Here is a 13,455-nt window from a genome sequence, read left to right as displayed (position 1 = left end):
TTCGTTATCCAGCCGTTTGAAAATTTAGACCGACGCGGCCATTACGCTTGGAACTTTGGTAGCGAAAACAACTGTAAATTGGTTGTTGGGATAGTGCTAAAAGATAAGTACTAGATTTAGTAATTGCCTGCTATTACCTGTGTTTTTGGTAGATTTAGCTGTTTGTTGATTTTACAATTAGTGTCTAACGGCTTTTGGTTGCTTTCTTCATTGTATTTAAATAGCGGTCGCGTTTGTGGTTAATATCAAGCTTTAATTTAAATTCTAACGTTTTGTATTTAACCGTTAAACTATAGTGATAGTGATTAGCTCTATAGACGTTGCAAATTGTACTATGCTGTTAATAGTGTTCTATTTTGAATAGGGTTATGAAAGTTAAGATTAATTATTTAAATTCAGTTAAAGTCGTCTTTGCTTAACAATTCAGTTGTAATTTAAATCGTTATTTAATATTGCCAGTAATACTAGAATACCTAGGTATTCTAGTATTTAGTACTTATCATTTAGGAAGCTAGGTTTTCTAGATTTAACTATTATTGTGCATTATGGTTTCTATAATCGTGATTACGTAATTTATAGTTTAATAAACGTGCATATGATTTTGATAATGTGTAAATAAATATGATACCTGCACAATGGTTTTCCTTATTCTAAATTAACATTAATTAAGTATCCCTTATTTGATTTTACTGTCAAATGACATCTTGGCGTAAGTAGTTGAGAAATAATTGCGCTTTAGGCTTTTGCTATTAATAAATAGTAGGAGTAGCAGTTTTGAAATAAATATGACTCGCTCAGGGCTTTGAGTATTATTTCATTATTAACAATTGTTTAACATTTTCAGAAGTGGGATATGGATTCACATAGTAGGAGCAGGTCCCGTAGCCCGGTGCGGTGGGACAACACGCGACTGGAACGACGAGAACGCAGCAGCAGTAGCCGCAGGCGCAGCCGTGAGCGTACACCTAGGCGTTGGGCTCCTTGGCGGCCGCGAGAATCTGTGGATCGCGAGCCGCCTGCTGCGCTGGATGAACCTGGTAGGATCAATCCAAATTATTATGGTGTTATGGTGAAACCTGACATTATCCCGGAGTTTGATCCTGAGAAGTCGGAGCTACCAGCGCAACAATGGCTCAACAAAATTGAACAACTGGGCGCAATTCACGGTTGGTCTGATAGTGTTAAAAGCTATTATATGCAGTCACGCCTGTCGGGTTTAGCAAAGATGTGGCATAATGCTTTACGGAGCTACGAAATGACATGGTTTGAATGGAAGGAGCGAATTCTTGAAGCTTTTCCTCAAAACATGGATTATGCGGAAGCTCTTAAGGAAATGATCTATAGAAAGAAATTGTTTGGTGAGACAATGACACACTATTTTTACTCTAAATGTAGCATGTTAACTAAATGCGAAATCACTGGTGATAAGGCTGTGTCTTGTTTGATCGAAGGGCTACCATTTCACTTAAAGACCTCGGCAAGAGCAGGTAACTACAGAACCCCTGGTGAGTTATATTCTCAGTTCTTGTGCATGAACGATGAGAAAAAGGGACCTCCAAACCGACAATATTCAACGCGTGGCAGAGATTTTAACGCTCCTGGTACATCAAAGGAAGTGATCGCAGGAGAACAGAAGTCTACATCATCATCAAACAAACCATCTGTAACCTGTTTTTTATGCAAGGAAGCAGGTCACGTCGTGCGGTCGTGTCCGAAGAATCCCAACGCTGTTAAATGTGACGTTTGTGGGAAGACGAACCACAAGACAGAGCAGTGTTTCCGGAAGGCTTCGGTGAACCTTGTTGACTCCCAGGTAAATGATTGCTATTATAAAAACATCAGTTTAAATGGTCATCAGGTAAGAGCCTATTTAGACTCGGGGGCCCGACGGAATCTGATTACATTGGAATGCTCTCGTAAACTAAATCTCAATTTACAACCATGCAACATGTTTATTAATGGGCTTTACGGGCCACAAGTCAGTTGTTGTGGTCAGGTATCGGTAGAGTTTATTATCGACGGGGTTAAAGTTAAATCTGAAGCATTGGTGGTCAACATTCCCCTGAAAGGAGCCGATGTCTTTGTAGGTCAGCCAGTTCTTAATAATGGTCTGTACAGGTTAGTTATTCAAGGATCAACGGTTACCTTCGAGAGGAGTAAGCAGGAGCCTGCCAACGAGGAGATAGTCCATATAAGTTCGATTTGTGCAGATGCAGAGGTTTCAAAGGTAAGATTGATCTGTTCTTCAGATACGGTTATTCCTGCTAATACGGCTCAATTTGTGGAGACTGATAGTAACGAAATTCTTCAAGATTCCACTGTATTGTTTGTGGATACTCGCTCTTGTAGGTTTAATGATGTAGAGTACAGCATTCCCTCTTCTCTTTACTGTGCTCCAGTTAATTCTGTCTTTGTTATAAATCAGGGTACGAATCCTTTGGCTTTTAAAAAGGGGCAACTGCTAGTTAGAGGGTATGTAGTGGAAGAAACATCCGTGTCTGCTCCTCGAGGAACAGATGTATTGGTAAATTCGATAATGAAAGTAGACGTTAGTAAGATTAAATGCGGGATTCAGGATCCATCGGTTTTAAAAAAATTGAGTCAGATTTTGCAAGAATTTTCGGATTGTTTTTCAGAGGACACGCGTGAATTAATAAATAATAATAATAAATAAATCTTTATTCACTTTAAAACCTAACACAGTATAGAGTGTCGATATTATACTAGATACAGAGAAACTTATAATTAGGTTTGTAATGGTTTCACCAGGGTCCAGCTTTTGTCTCCCGAACTAGGTCAGAGCCTGTGACTCGGGAGTCAGCGATTCCTCCGCTAAAGGTTACACAGTAGTGGCAGCAGAAATAACATCTATTATAACAGAGAAAAAAGTGTACAGTACAGTATACCGACAATAAGTATGAAGAAAAAAAAAAAAAAAAAAAAAAAACAATATTTCAGTTTTAATATAATGTGACAAAATTTATATCTACTTTGGTTTACTTTAATACAATTTATATTGAGAACTTATTTATATATTATGTGTAAAGGGTTTGTCAGGGTAGATTTATTTTTGGCAGCATAAAAGGCTTTCAGTTTCCTGGTAAGTTTGTGTTTGGAGCCAGGTTAGTAACTTCGATTTGCAGTCGTAGCGGTTTAATTTATAGATATCTAGCCGTTTGTTGATTTTATTGTAAATTCTTGCACTCATTGCTAGAAATTGACGACTTGCAAAGACTGTTCGCTGGAGTTCTACTGGACAGACAGTTTGTTTAAGACGTTTTTTAAGACCTGTCGTAGATAGAGGAAGACATCGATGTCTGCGTAGGATGGCACGGAAAATGTACAATTGTCTAACAGACAGAACATTACATTCGGCATATAGTTTGGCTGTTGGGTATCTATAAGGTTTTGATGTTGCGACCTTTAGCACTGCTCTTTGAGCGCGCTCCAGCTTGAGCATTGCTGTTTTACCGGCGGCTCCCCATAATGGGATACAGTAGGTGACAAGAGACTGACAGAGGGACTTATACGCCATCATTATAATATTATGACTAGCCGAGCAGCGAAGTTTTTTAAAAACGTACATCAGTTTCCTGACACGGGAAATCAGGGAGTCTATGTGGGTATGCCAATCTAATTTTTGGACAAGAGTGACACCAAGGTATTTTATGGTTGGAACTTGGGTAAGGGAAGAGCAAAGACAGTTAGGAGAGGGTGACTGACAAATGTGACATTTTATGGTAAACGATGGTACGGGCAGTGACGGACTAGTAATTGCGAATGGAATGAATTTTGTTTTGTCTAAGTTAAGAGTCAGCAGATTAGCCTTTAGCCATTGCATTACAATTTTTAGGCCATTTTCTGCATGCATTTTCGCCTCAGCCCAATCGGAGCCATGGAATAGTAAGGCCGTATCATCGGCATAGGCAATGATTCTACAGTTTTCCAGGGACAGTTGACACAGTTGATTTACATAAATCTGGAACAGCGTGGGCCCCAAAATGCTGCCTTGAGGCACTCCGTAGTCTATAGTTTCTTCGGCACTTATAAAATTATTAAGCTTAACGGATTGGGTGCGGTTAGATAGGTAATCTTGGAACATTTTTAATGAAGTACCACGGATACCGATGTTTTCCAGTTTACGTAATAATATAGGAACCGATACTGTGTCAAAGGCCTTGGATAGGTCCAGAAATACACCAAGACAACGTCGTTTTTCGTCAAGGTTGCGTGTTATAAATCTAGTTAGGTCGGCGACCGCGTCTTCTGTGGACCTATTAGCGCGAAAGCCGTATTGGTTATCAGCAATGAGATTGTAGCGTTCTAGGTATTTTACCAATGCAGAATTCATAACTCTCTCCAAGACCTTTGACAAAGTGGTTAGGACGGAAATCGGTCTATAATTATTAAAGTCAGCTTGGTCCCCGCTTTTGTAAATAGGGTGAACTAGAGCCTTTTTAAATGCATTGGGAAATGTTCCAGTTCTGATAGAAGTGTTACAAATATGAGTGATCACCGGGATGAGCGAATGAAGTGAGTTTTTTAATACTTTTGGCGGTATACCGTCCCAGCCAGTGGAACAATCGCTGCGAAGGTTTTTTAGAATTTTTGCGGTCTCTGATTCAGTGACTTCTAAAATAACAAGCGAATTACATTGGGAGTTTGAGCCATAGGTACGATTAGTAGGAAGCATGACAGTTCTAATGTTGGAAGCCAATGTTTTGCCTATGTTAGCAAAGAATTTGTTCATTGAATTAACTGCTTCTAAAGGCGAATTAGCTGCGCATAGTAGGTCATTTGAAGACGTAGGAGTACGTTTAGTTTGGGTTATAGTTTTAATTAAGTTCCAAGTAGCTTTTGCGTTATTTTTACATTTCATAAACTCATCTCTTTCATATTCAGTCTTTAATTTACGAAGTAACTTATTGCAAAAATTGCGATATCTGGAATAGGTTAGTTTTAGCGTCAAGTTTTCAGGTGACTTTTTTGCTTTTTTATGGAGATAGTCTCTGTTTTTTATGCACCTCAACAGTCCGGGGGTTATCCAGGGCTTGATTGTTCTATCCTTTCTACGAATTGTAACTACATTAGTGTGTTTTTTAATGATCGAAGAAAGAGTAGCTACAAGTCGGTTTGCCGCAATATTGGCATCGGATGCCGATAACACAGATGTATAATCAGACGCATCGATTTCTTGACGAATGGCTTCGTAATTAATTGGGAGTTACGAACAAAATCGAACTTAACATTGAGCTAAATTCCGATAAGCCGGTATGTTACAGGCCTTATAGGTTATCTTACTCTGAGAAGACCGTGATGAGGGAGAAGATTGAGGATATGTTGTCTAATGGAATCATTAGGGAATCCACCTCCAATTACGCGAGCCCAATTATCCTGGTACGTAAGAAAAATGGAGATTTTCGTCTTTGTGTAGACTTTAGGAAACTTAACAGCATAACAGTGAAGGACAAATATCCTTTGCCGGTTATAGAGGAGCATATCGAAAAGTTAGGTGGAAAAAAATATTTTACAAGCCTCGATTTGTCTCAAGGGTTTTATCAGATTCCGGTAGCTAAAGACGATATTCATAAAACTGGTTTTGTAACACCTGAAGGGCATTACGAATTCCTTCGGATGCCATTCGGCCTCGCGAATTCACCTGCAGTTTTCCAGCGGTTAATGGATCGTATATTCTCAACTCTGCGCCATGACAAGGTTTTGCCTTATATTGATGATGTGCTGCTCCCTACAAACTCCATAGAGGAAGGTCTTGATCTTTTGAAGGTAGTATTGCAAATAATTAGAGATGCAGGGTTGACTTTGAATCTGGAGAAATGCTTCTTTTTGCAAACAAAAATTGATTACTTGGGCTATGAAATCTGTGAGGAAGGTATCAGACCAGGTAGTAAAAAAATCGACGCAGTGTTGGCGTATAAGGAGCCGACTAACATTCATGAGCTGCGTATGTTCCTGGGGCTCACCAGTTACTTCAGAAAGTTTGTCCAAAACTATGCAGGTATTGCTTATGATCTATACAGGTTGCTGCAGAAAAATGTTGGCTGGGAGTGGGGCCCACAACAACAAAAAGCTTTCCAGGAGTTGAAAAAGGTATTAACAACTCGTCCTCTTCTCTCTCTCTTTCGCCGAGAAGGCGATTTCGAGGTTCATACAGATGCCAGTAGCAGAGGATTAGCTGGTATTCTACTTCAAAAGCAAGACGGTAATTTAAAACCCATATCCTACTTTAGTCGAAAAACGAGCAAAGAAGAATCGATGTATCATTCTTACGAGCTCGAAACCTTGGCAGTCGTGGAGTCTTTAAGACGGTTCCGCATTTACCTGGTAGGTAACCATTTTAAAGTGGTCACAGATTGCTCTGCAGTGCGTTACACTTTCCAGAAAAAGGATTTAACTCCAAGAATAGCACGATGGTGGCTACTTATTCAGGAATACGACATGGAAGTAGAACATAAACCTGGTAAGTCCCATAGTCACGTAGACGCCCTCAGCAGAAGTCCGGTCGAGCCTCCGCAAGTAATTGATATCAACACTATTGATGTCTTCGATTGGATTGTCTGTCTTCAAAATCAGGATGAAAAGATTCGTATCATCAAAACCAAACTGGAATCAGGTGAGGCCGAACCCGATATTAAAAACAATTATAAGTTAAAAGAAGAGCGGTTGTATAGAGTTATTGCAGGTGGTAAGGAAAGATTGGTTGTACCTAAGTACGGGAGGTGGAATGTGTTACGAAAATTTCACGACTGTATTGGACACCCCGGGTTAAAACGCTGTGAACAGATTATCAAGGACACCTTTTGGTTCCCTAGTATGACTAGATTTATACGTAAGTATGTAAACGCCTGTCTAGATTGTCTGTACAAGAGGAGTCAGTATGGGCGAGCTGAGGGTGAACTTCACCCGATTGAGAAGATAGCAGAGCCACTTCATACAGTGCACATTGATCATCTGGGACCGTTCTACAAGAGCCATGCAGGTAACTGTTATTTGCTAATGGTTGTCGATTCCTTCACAAAATTCACTTGGGCAGTTCCTGTGAAAACCACGAGGGCTCGAGAGGTAATAAGTTCTCTATCTAATATATTTTGTTCGTTTGGATATCCGAAACGAATAATATCCGACAGTGGTTCCTGTTTTAAGAGCAAAAGTTTCAAACAATTCTGTTTAGAAAACTTTATCAAACATATCATTAACGCAGTAGCGTGCCCTCGTGCTAACGGTCAGGTTGAAAGGTATAACCGTACATTATTAGACTCATTAAATACCAGCGTGGACAACGAGAGAGACTGGGATATGAAGCTGTCTGAGGTGACTTGGGGTATGAACAATTTACATAGTTCATCTACTGGATTTACTCCTTTCAAACTAATGTTTAGCGCAAGCCGTAGCAGATATCAAGCAATAGCAGGAAATTCCTTCGACGACGAACAAACTGCGGAGCAAACTCGGTGCACTGCATCAGGTAATCTTAAAAGAACGGCAGAGGTCATGCAAAAACATTTTAATGCAAAGCGGAAACGACCAACGAAGTACAAGGTAAATGATTTAGTACTGTGGAAAGGCGCGGCTGATAGAAACATCAACGTGAGGCGGAAACTGAAAGAAAAATTCAGTGGACCATATAAGATTACAAAAGTGGCAGGTAACTATAGGTACGTAATTACGTCGCTTAAAGGAGTGAAGGGCTATAAGCGGTTTGAAGCTTTAGTATCTTCGGATTCAATAAAGAGATTTCAGAGGGAGACTGATGTGACAGAAAGTAGTTCTGATGATAGTCAGGTAGATAGTACAGAGGAGTTAATTGATTTACTGGAAGGATAAATTAGCCTTGGATATTTCTATTTATTTGGGATAAAGGACTTGGATAAATTATGAAACAAGCAAAAATATATGAAAGAAGTTATATGGTTATTTATTGGTTTAAAAGACAAATTTGAGATATTTGTTGGATGGAATAGTTTATTATTGGATATGAATGTTGGCTATTAATGGAGTGACTATGGTTTAAGAATGGAAATATATATTGGTTATAATGGATTAATTGATGGAAAATTAAAGTGGATGAGATTCAAATCAAAATTGACATATTATGGTTTTTACTTGGGTAATTTATACTATCTCTATTAGTGATGAAAATCAGATAATCCTTGTTTTCTTTTTTTTTCCTTTGCAGAGTCGCAAAGTCGTCAGGATGGACGAGTGTCAATAACGGCCATAGAAGTCTCTCGAGCAGCAAATAGATGGCGCAACGGTTGCGTCGATGGAGCAACGTCACTGCCATCAACACGTCACACCACTCCGTTTCTATCATGGCCGCAAGAGGGCACTCGCTCGTCGCAACTATGGCGCCAGCATTCCTACCAAACGGACCAATCAGCGACGTTCGTACCAATCACGCCACTGGAACCTCGCAACGTGATTAGCCGAGGCAACTGTAACCAGATTATTGGAGGGGAGTTCGTTATCCAGCCGTTTGAAAATTTAGACCGACGCGGCCATTACGCTTGGAACTTTGGTAGCGAAAACAACTGTAAATTGGTTGTTGGGATAGTGCTAAAAGATAAGTACTAGATTTAGTAATTGCCTGCTATTACCTGTGTTTTTGGTAGATTTAGCTGTTTGTTGATTTTACAATTAGTGTCTAACGGCTTTTGGTTGCTTTCTTCATTGTATTTAAATAGCGGTCGCGTTTGTGGTTAATATCAAGCTTTAATTTAAATTCTAACGTTTTGTATTTAACCGTTAAACTATAGTGATAGTGATTAGCTCTATAGACGTTGCAAATTGTACTATGCTGTTAATAGTGTTCTATTTTGAATAGGGTTATGAAAGTTAAGATTAATTATTTAAATTCAGTTAAAGTCGTCTTTGCTTAACAATTCAGTTGTAATTTAAATCGTTATTTAATATTGCCAGTAATACTAGAATACCTAGGTAGGTAGGTAGGTATTCTAGTATTTAGTACTTATCATTTAGGAAGCTAGGTTTTCTAGATTTAACTATTATTGTGCATTATGGTTTCTATAATCGTGATTACGTAATTTATAGTTTAATAAACGTGCATATGATTTTGATAATGTGTAAATAAATATGATACCTGCACAATGGTTTTCCTTATTCTAAATTAACATTAATTAAGTATCCCTTATTTGATTTTACTGTCAAATGACATCTTGGCGTAAGTAGTTGAGAAATAATTGCGCTTTAGGCTTTTGCTATTAATAAATAGTAGGAGTAGCAGTTTTGAAATAAATATGACTCGCTCAGGGCTTTGAGTATTATTTCATTATTAACAATTGTTTAACACAAGCATGAAGTCTTTCATACATTTATGTCACAGCTCAATGTATTATACACCGTGTTTTTATTGGATTCCGTTAACTCCGGGGCATGGGTAAGTACGTTTAAGGAAACTGAATGGCATAGTCACCTAAAAAAATATACCATTTTTTTTTAATTAATAAATGTTGCATATAGCGTAGCGTAATTGTAACACGGGCATTACATTTGATTTAACCAAACGATTGAAAATTGTGACATATCAATGTCATTTCGAACATCGAGCGTCCGAGATAGTACTTAACTTTAGTTGCAAATGAATAAACTCGTACTAAACACTAATCAATATGTACTCAGGCCCTAAGGCAAGTGTACACGCTCTTAAGGGCCTTATAAGAAAAAAAAAAATTATTATCTCCGAAATGTAGTTAATTAGAATACCGGTGTCTTTGAGAAAGTTACTTAATTTAAGCTCAGAAAAAAAACACGGTGTATATAGTTATCACTATTTATTTATTTATTTGGAAGACAAAACAATACAAAATATAAAATGATTTATTTCACAAAAACAGGTTTAACAATATCAGTACACTATACCTACATCATACTCGTAACATCAGTGACCAGACTAGGCGAAGCCGGTATCTTGGCCATCTACGTAAATATTTTAACAAACAATTTAATAGACAATGTATTTATATGGATATACAGCTACAAAGTTCCTGTATTTTTAGGTATTTAAATAAAAGTAAACAAACAATTTGTAAATTTCCGGGTAGTTATAACATTTACTGGTTAAGCAACCAAATACTCAACCACTGGATCGCTGAACAACCTGACTTTAACCTACATTATTTGATCATGTAATGTTTTCATCTACCATAAGGAGACATTTGAGGGTAGATTTTGTTTACTTATATTTAAATACCTAAAGAGACAGAGTATAGTTAGGTACTTCGATACGAACAGTTAAATAAAAGATAATCAGTTTTCATTATAAATCCTAAAATAAATAAACTTTGAATTAATGTAGTTTTTTACACCGAAACATGTTTTCCGTAGCACAGTTTAAAAACGACCAGAAAACATTTACAGTAGGTGTTACAACCAACTTTAGTTAGGTTTATTTAATCAGTATGTGACCCAAATAAATACCCGTATGTTACAATCTTGGTCAAACAATAATCCTGCACATGGTAATTTTGTTATCGTACCTACTTATTAAAGTACTTTTTCCAAGTATAGAGTCGTAAATATTTAACAATGCTGTGCTACAATAGTTATTTAGTACTTTTTTCTGTCGTGTAATTGATTTTAGTGTCAGTTAAACTAAAAATAAAGCAGTTTCTAACCATAAAGTAAGACGTGATTGTTTTTTTTTTTCGAGATAAAATTAATGAATTTCAGAGTAAATAAGTTTGATAAGTGTGTGTAGTTAGGTCATAAGTTCTGTCACAGACGTTTTGACTGATAAAATCTAATACAAAGCTTATAATAAAAAAAAGTTTGCAATGATTTGAGAAAGCTTGTTTTAAATTTATTTACTACTTGTTTGCTTTGGGATTGTCGTTAGACGCAAATAAGCTGCTGGATTGTGAAAATGATTTATTATTTCCTTGGATTTCACGGGCCTATAAATCCCGGTCTTTTGATAGGCTTGCGTGGAAATATACATTCAATACGTAACCCTTGGAGAGCTTTAATCTCATGTAGAACGGCTGCTGGAACCCGTTCACAGGTGCAACAATAGACACCCATGAACCAGTTGCAGCAGGCATTGGGACTATTGTAGAAAGAGTGAACAGTATAACGGTCTATGGATTGAAGTTTGGGTAGACAATGAGACTGGGTTATTGCAAAGACGTTCGGACACCTTCCATAACAATGTGTTCACTAGTGAGGCAGGCGGTGACTTGCCGCCCACTAGATGGACCCCTGAAACTGCCGTCGTGAAGATAACAGCCACTATGTCAACTCGCGTCTTATACAATTTTTCACTTCCATCCTGGAGTATTTAGCTCTAACGACTCTTCTCTGGACGGCCAATGAAGGCAAGCCAGAGCTGAGAGTCCTGCGGGTCCCCTTGGGGTCCACTCCGACCGACGAAGGCACATCGAAGACGGAGATCCTGACCGACTCTCGGGAGTACTCGGGTCCGTGAGGTTGTTACTCCCCAACAGCTCGCCACATGCTGCCCTGTGGATTTATTTATTATTATTTGAAAGTTATTTTTAAGTTAGTTAATTACCCTTTAAACTTAGGGCACTTTTCAGTGACACGCAAATTTTTGACTGCCATCCAACGAATAGGTTTAGTAAAATACGTACAGATGCAATTTTTGCAAAACGAATACACATGAATTATATATTTTAACAAAAATAAAAGATCCAGCTTTTGTTTAACTTATGTAAGATTCAACCATATAAATAATAGAAATTAATAAAGAGGGAATAGGGATCTAAATCACCTTGAACAGGTCGCGTATTTATTGCATGTTTTTTTATATATATATATTTTGAATATTACATAGAATTATTCAAAACTGAGACAAGCAAGCACTGACAAAATTACGCTAATTTATATTGTAAGTAATTCAGCATTAAATAAGCTTTCAAATCATACATATGAATAATAAGGAATCTGTACCTATAGTTTTTTTCAGTCTAAACCTTTTTGACAGAACTTATGACCTGACTAAGTAATGAAATGAAACCTCGTGTCACCCTATGTATCGAGTTTGTGAGGCGACAAAACCATTTTGGAATAGTTAAAGCTTTGGTTAAATAAGTAGATCATATTATTCATTCCCAGATTAGTGTTACATTTAATTTTTCTCCATGTTTATAAAGGATTTTTTAAAAAGGTAGATTGTATCAGTTCAGTTGGAATTTAGAAAGGAGATTTAAATTAAAATGTAATATTGTATTAGTAGCTTATTACTACTTATGTTAGTGATACTATGTATGTTAAAATCTGCAATGCAATGCAGTATCTTTTGATTTTACTAGCTCTTGCGTGACTTCATCCGCGTAGAATGATGATGATGATTGATAAAGTCTATCCTTTGTCCTTTCCCGGGCTTCAAACTATCTATGTACTAAATTTCATCCAAATGGATTCAGCGGTTTAAGTGTGAGGAAGTGACAGACAGGGATAGTAGCGATTCACTGAAATGCCATAAATGCATCACAAACTATTATTATCACCGCAATAATTGAAACTAATATTTTTACTGTTAGTCACACTTCAGATTTGTCCCACATAATAGATTTCAAACAAACCCCAGAAACCCGGAACAATTATTAAGCGTATGATAGGTATTGCAATACCGTATATCTCTATTTCCAACTAACTCATTCCCTTCATTCATTGGTTATAATTACCTGGTGCAATCGACATTGCACCAGGTAATTATAACCGTGTTTCCGCTGATGACAATCGAAACCAATATGGCGGATCACGCGCTTACATTCATCTGGGTAATTAGTCAAATTGAAAAACAGTCGACGATACACAATGTATTTTTGTAAGAGGGATTGTTGAGCGATATTAATAGGATGCTTTCCACTACAATACGTTACGTTGATAAGAGATTATACGACTACGTAATTGATTAATGTGATAATATGGCAAACAGGGTGAATGCCATGTTGGGGTTTCGAATTGGTATAGATTTTGTTTTTCGAACGACGTATCTACGTATATTTTTATTTATATCAATTATGTCACACAAACTGAATAAATTTACCACCCTACGCACCTTTTGTGAAACTAATATTGTCATGCTGCACATTGCAGTGATTTTAACCTGCTTAATTCACCCCTATACAGCCCCCGTGTTTGCATAGAATATAAAAAGGTATATACGCCCTTTTAAAACAGCATCACCTTTGCGCGTTAGCAATTAATTTACTTTATAAAACCGGAACGTCACTATTTCAAAAACCAAAATCCAGTCTGACTTCAGAGGGTTCCTATACGCGAAATAGGTTGCAAACTTACACGCAAGTAATATAGAAAGGGGCCGTGATGATTCGGCCCCTAATGGACATACACTCAATTAGGTTTTATTGCCGCAGCGCCGTTCAATTTAACGCCTACTGCGGCCTCGCTCGAGTACTTCTCTATATTTTTTTTATTGACATCGAGGGAGAC

The 13,455-nt window shown here is 37.5% G+C and overlaps 1 protein-coding gene across 3 annotated transcripts; it reads left to right on the top strand.

The window, feature by feature from the left end:
* Window positions 1-276: 276 nt before the first annotated feature.
* Window positions 277-8,712, top strand: LOC133515355 (uncharacterized). 3 transcript variants are annotated; one of them, XM_061847882.1, is made up of 2 exons: window positions 277-1,037; window positions 8,195-8,712. In XM_061847882.1, exons 1-2 carry the CDS (start codon window positions 854-856, stop codon window positions 8,590-8,592), a joined length of 582 nt encoding a protein of 193 aa, XP_061703866.1. In that variant the 5' UTR covers window positions 277-853; the 3' UTR covers window positions 8,593-8,712. The 3 variants fall into 3 exon arrangements, with proteins under 3 accessions (XP_061703866.1, XP_061703867.1, XP_061703865.1); XM_061847883.1 differs by lacking the exon at window positions 277-1,037 and adding an exon at window positions 1,038-1,166; XM_061847881.1 differs by lacking the exon at window positions 277-1,037 and adding an exon at window positions 1,045-1,813.
* Window positions 8,713-13,455: the final 4,743 nt, after the last annotated feature.

Source organism: Cydia pomonella, chromosome 2 (genome assembly GCF_033807575.1).
Source record: "Cydia pomonella isolate Wapato2018A chromosome 2, ilCydPomo1, whole genome shotgun sequence".
NCBI lineage: Eukaryota > Metazoa > Arthropoda > Insecta > Lepidoptera > Tortricidae > Cydia > Cydia pomonella.
Note: the sequence above shows the minus strand (reverse complement) of the source record. Positions and strands in the feature narration are given on the sequence as shown.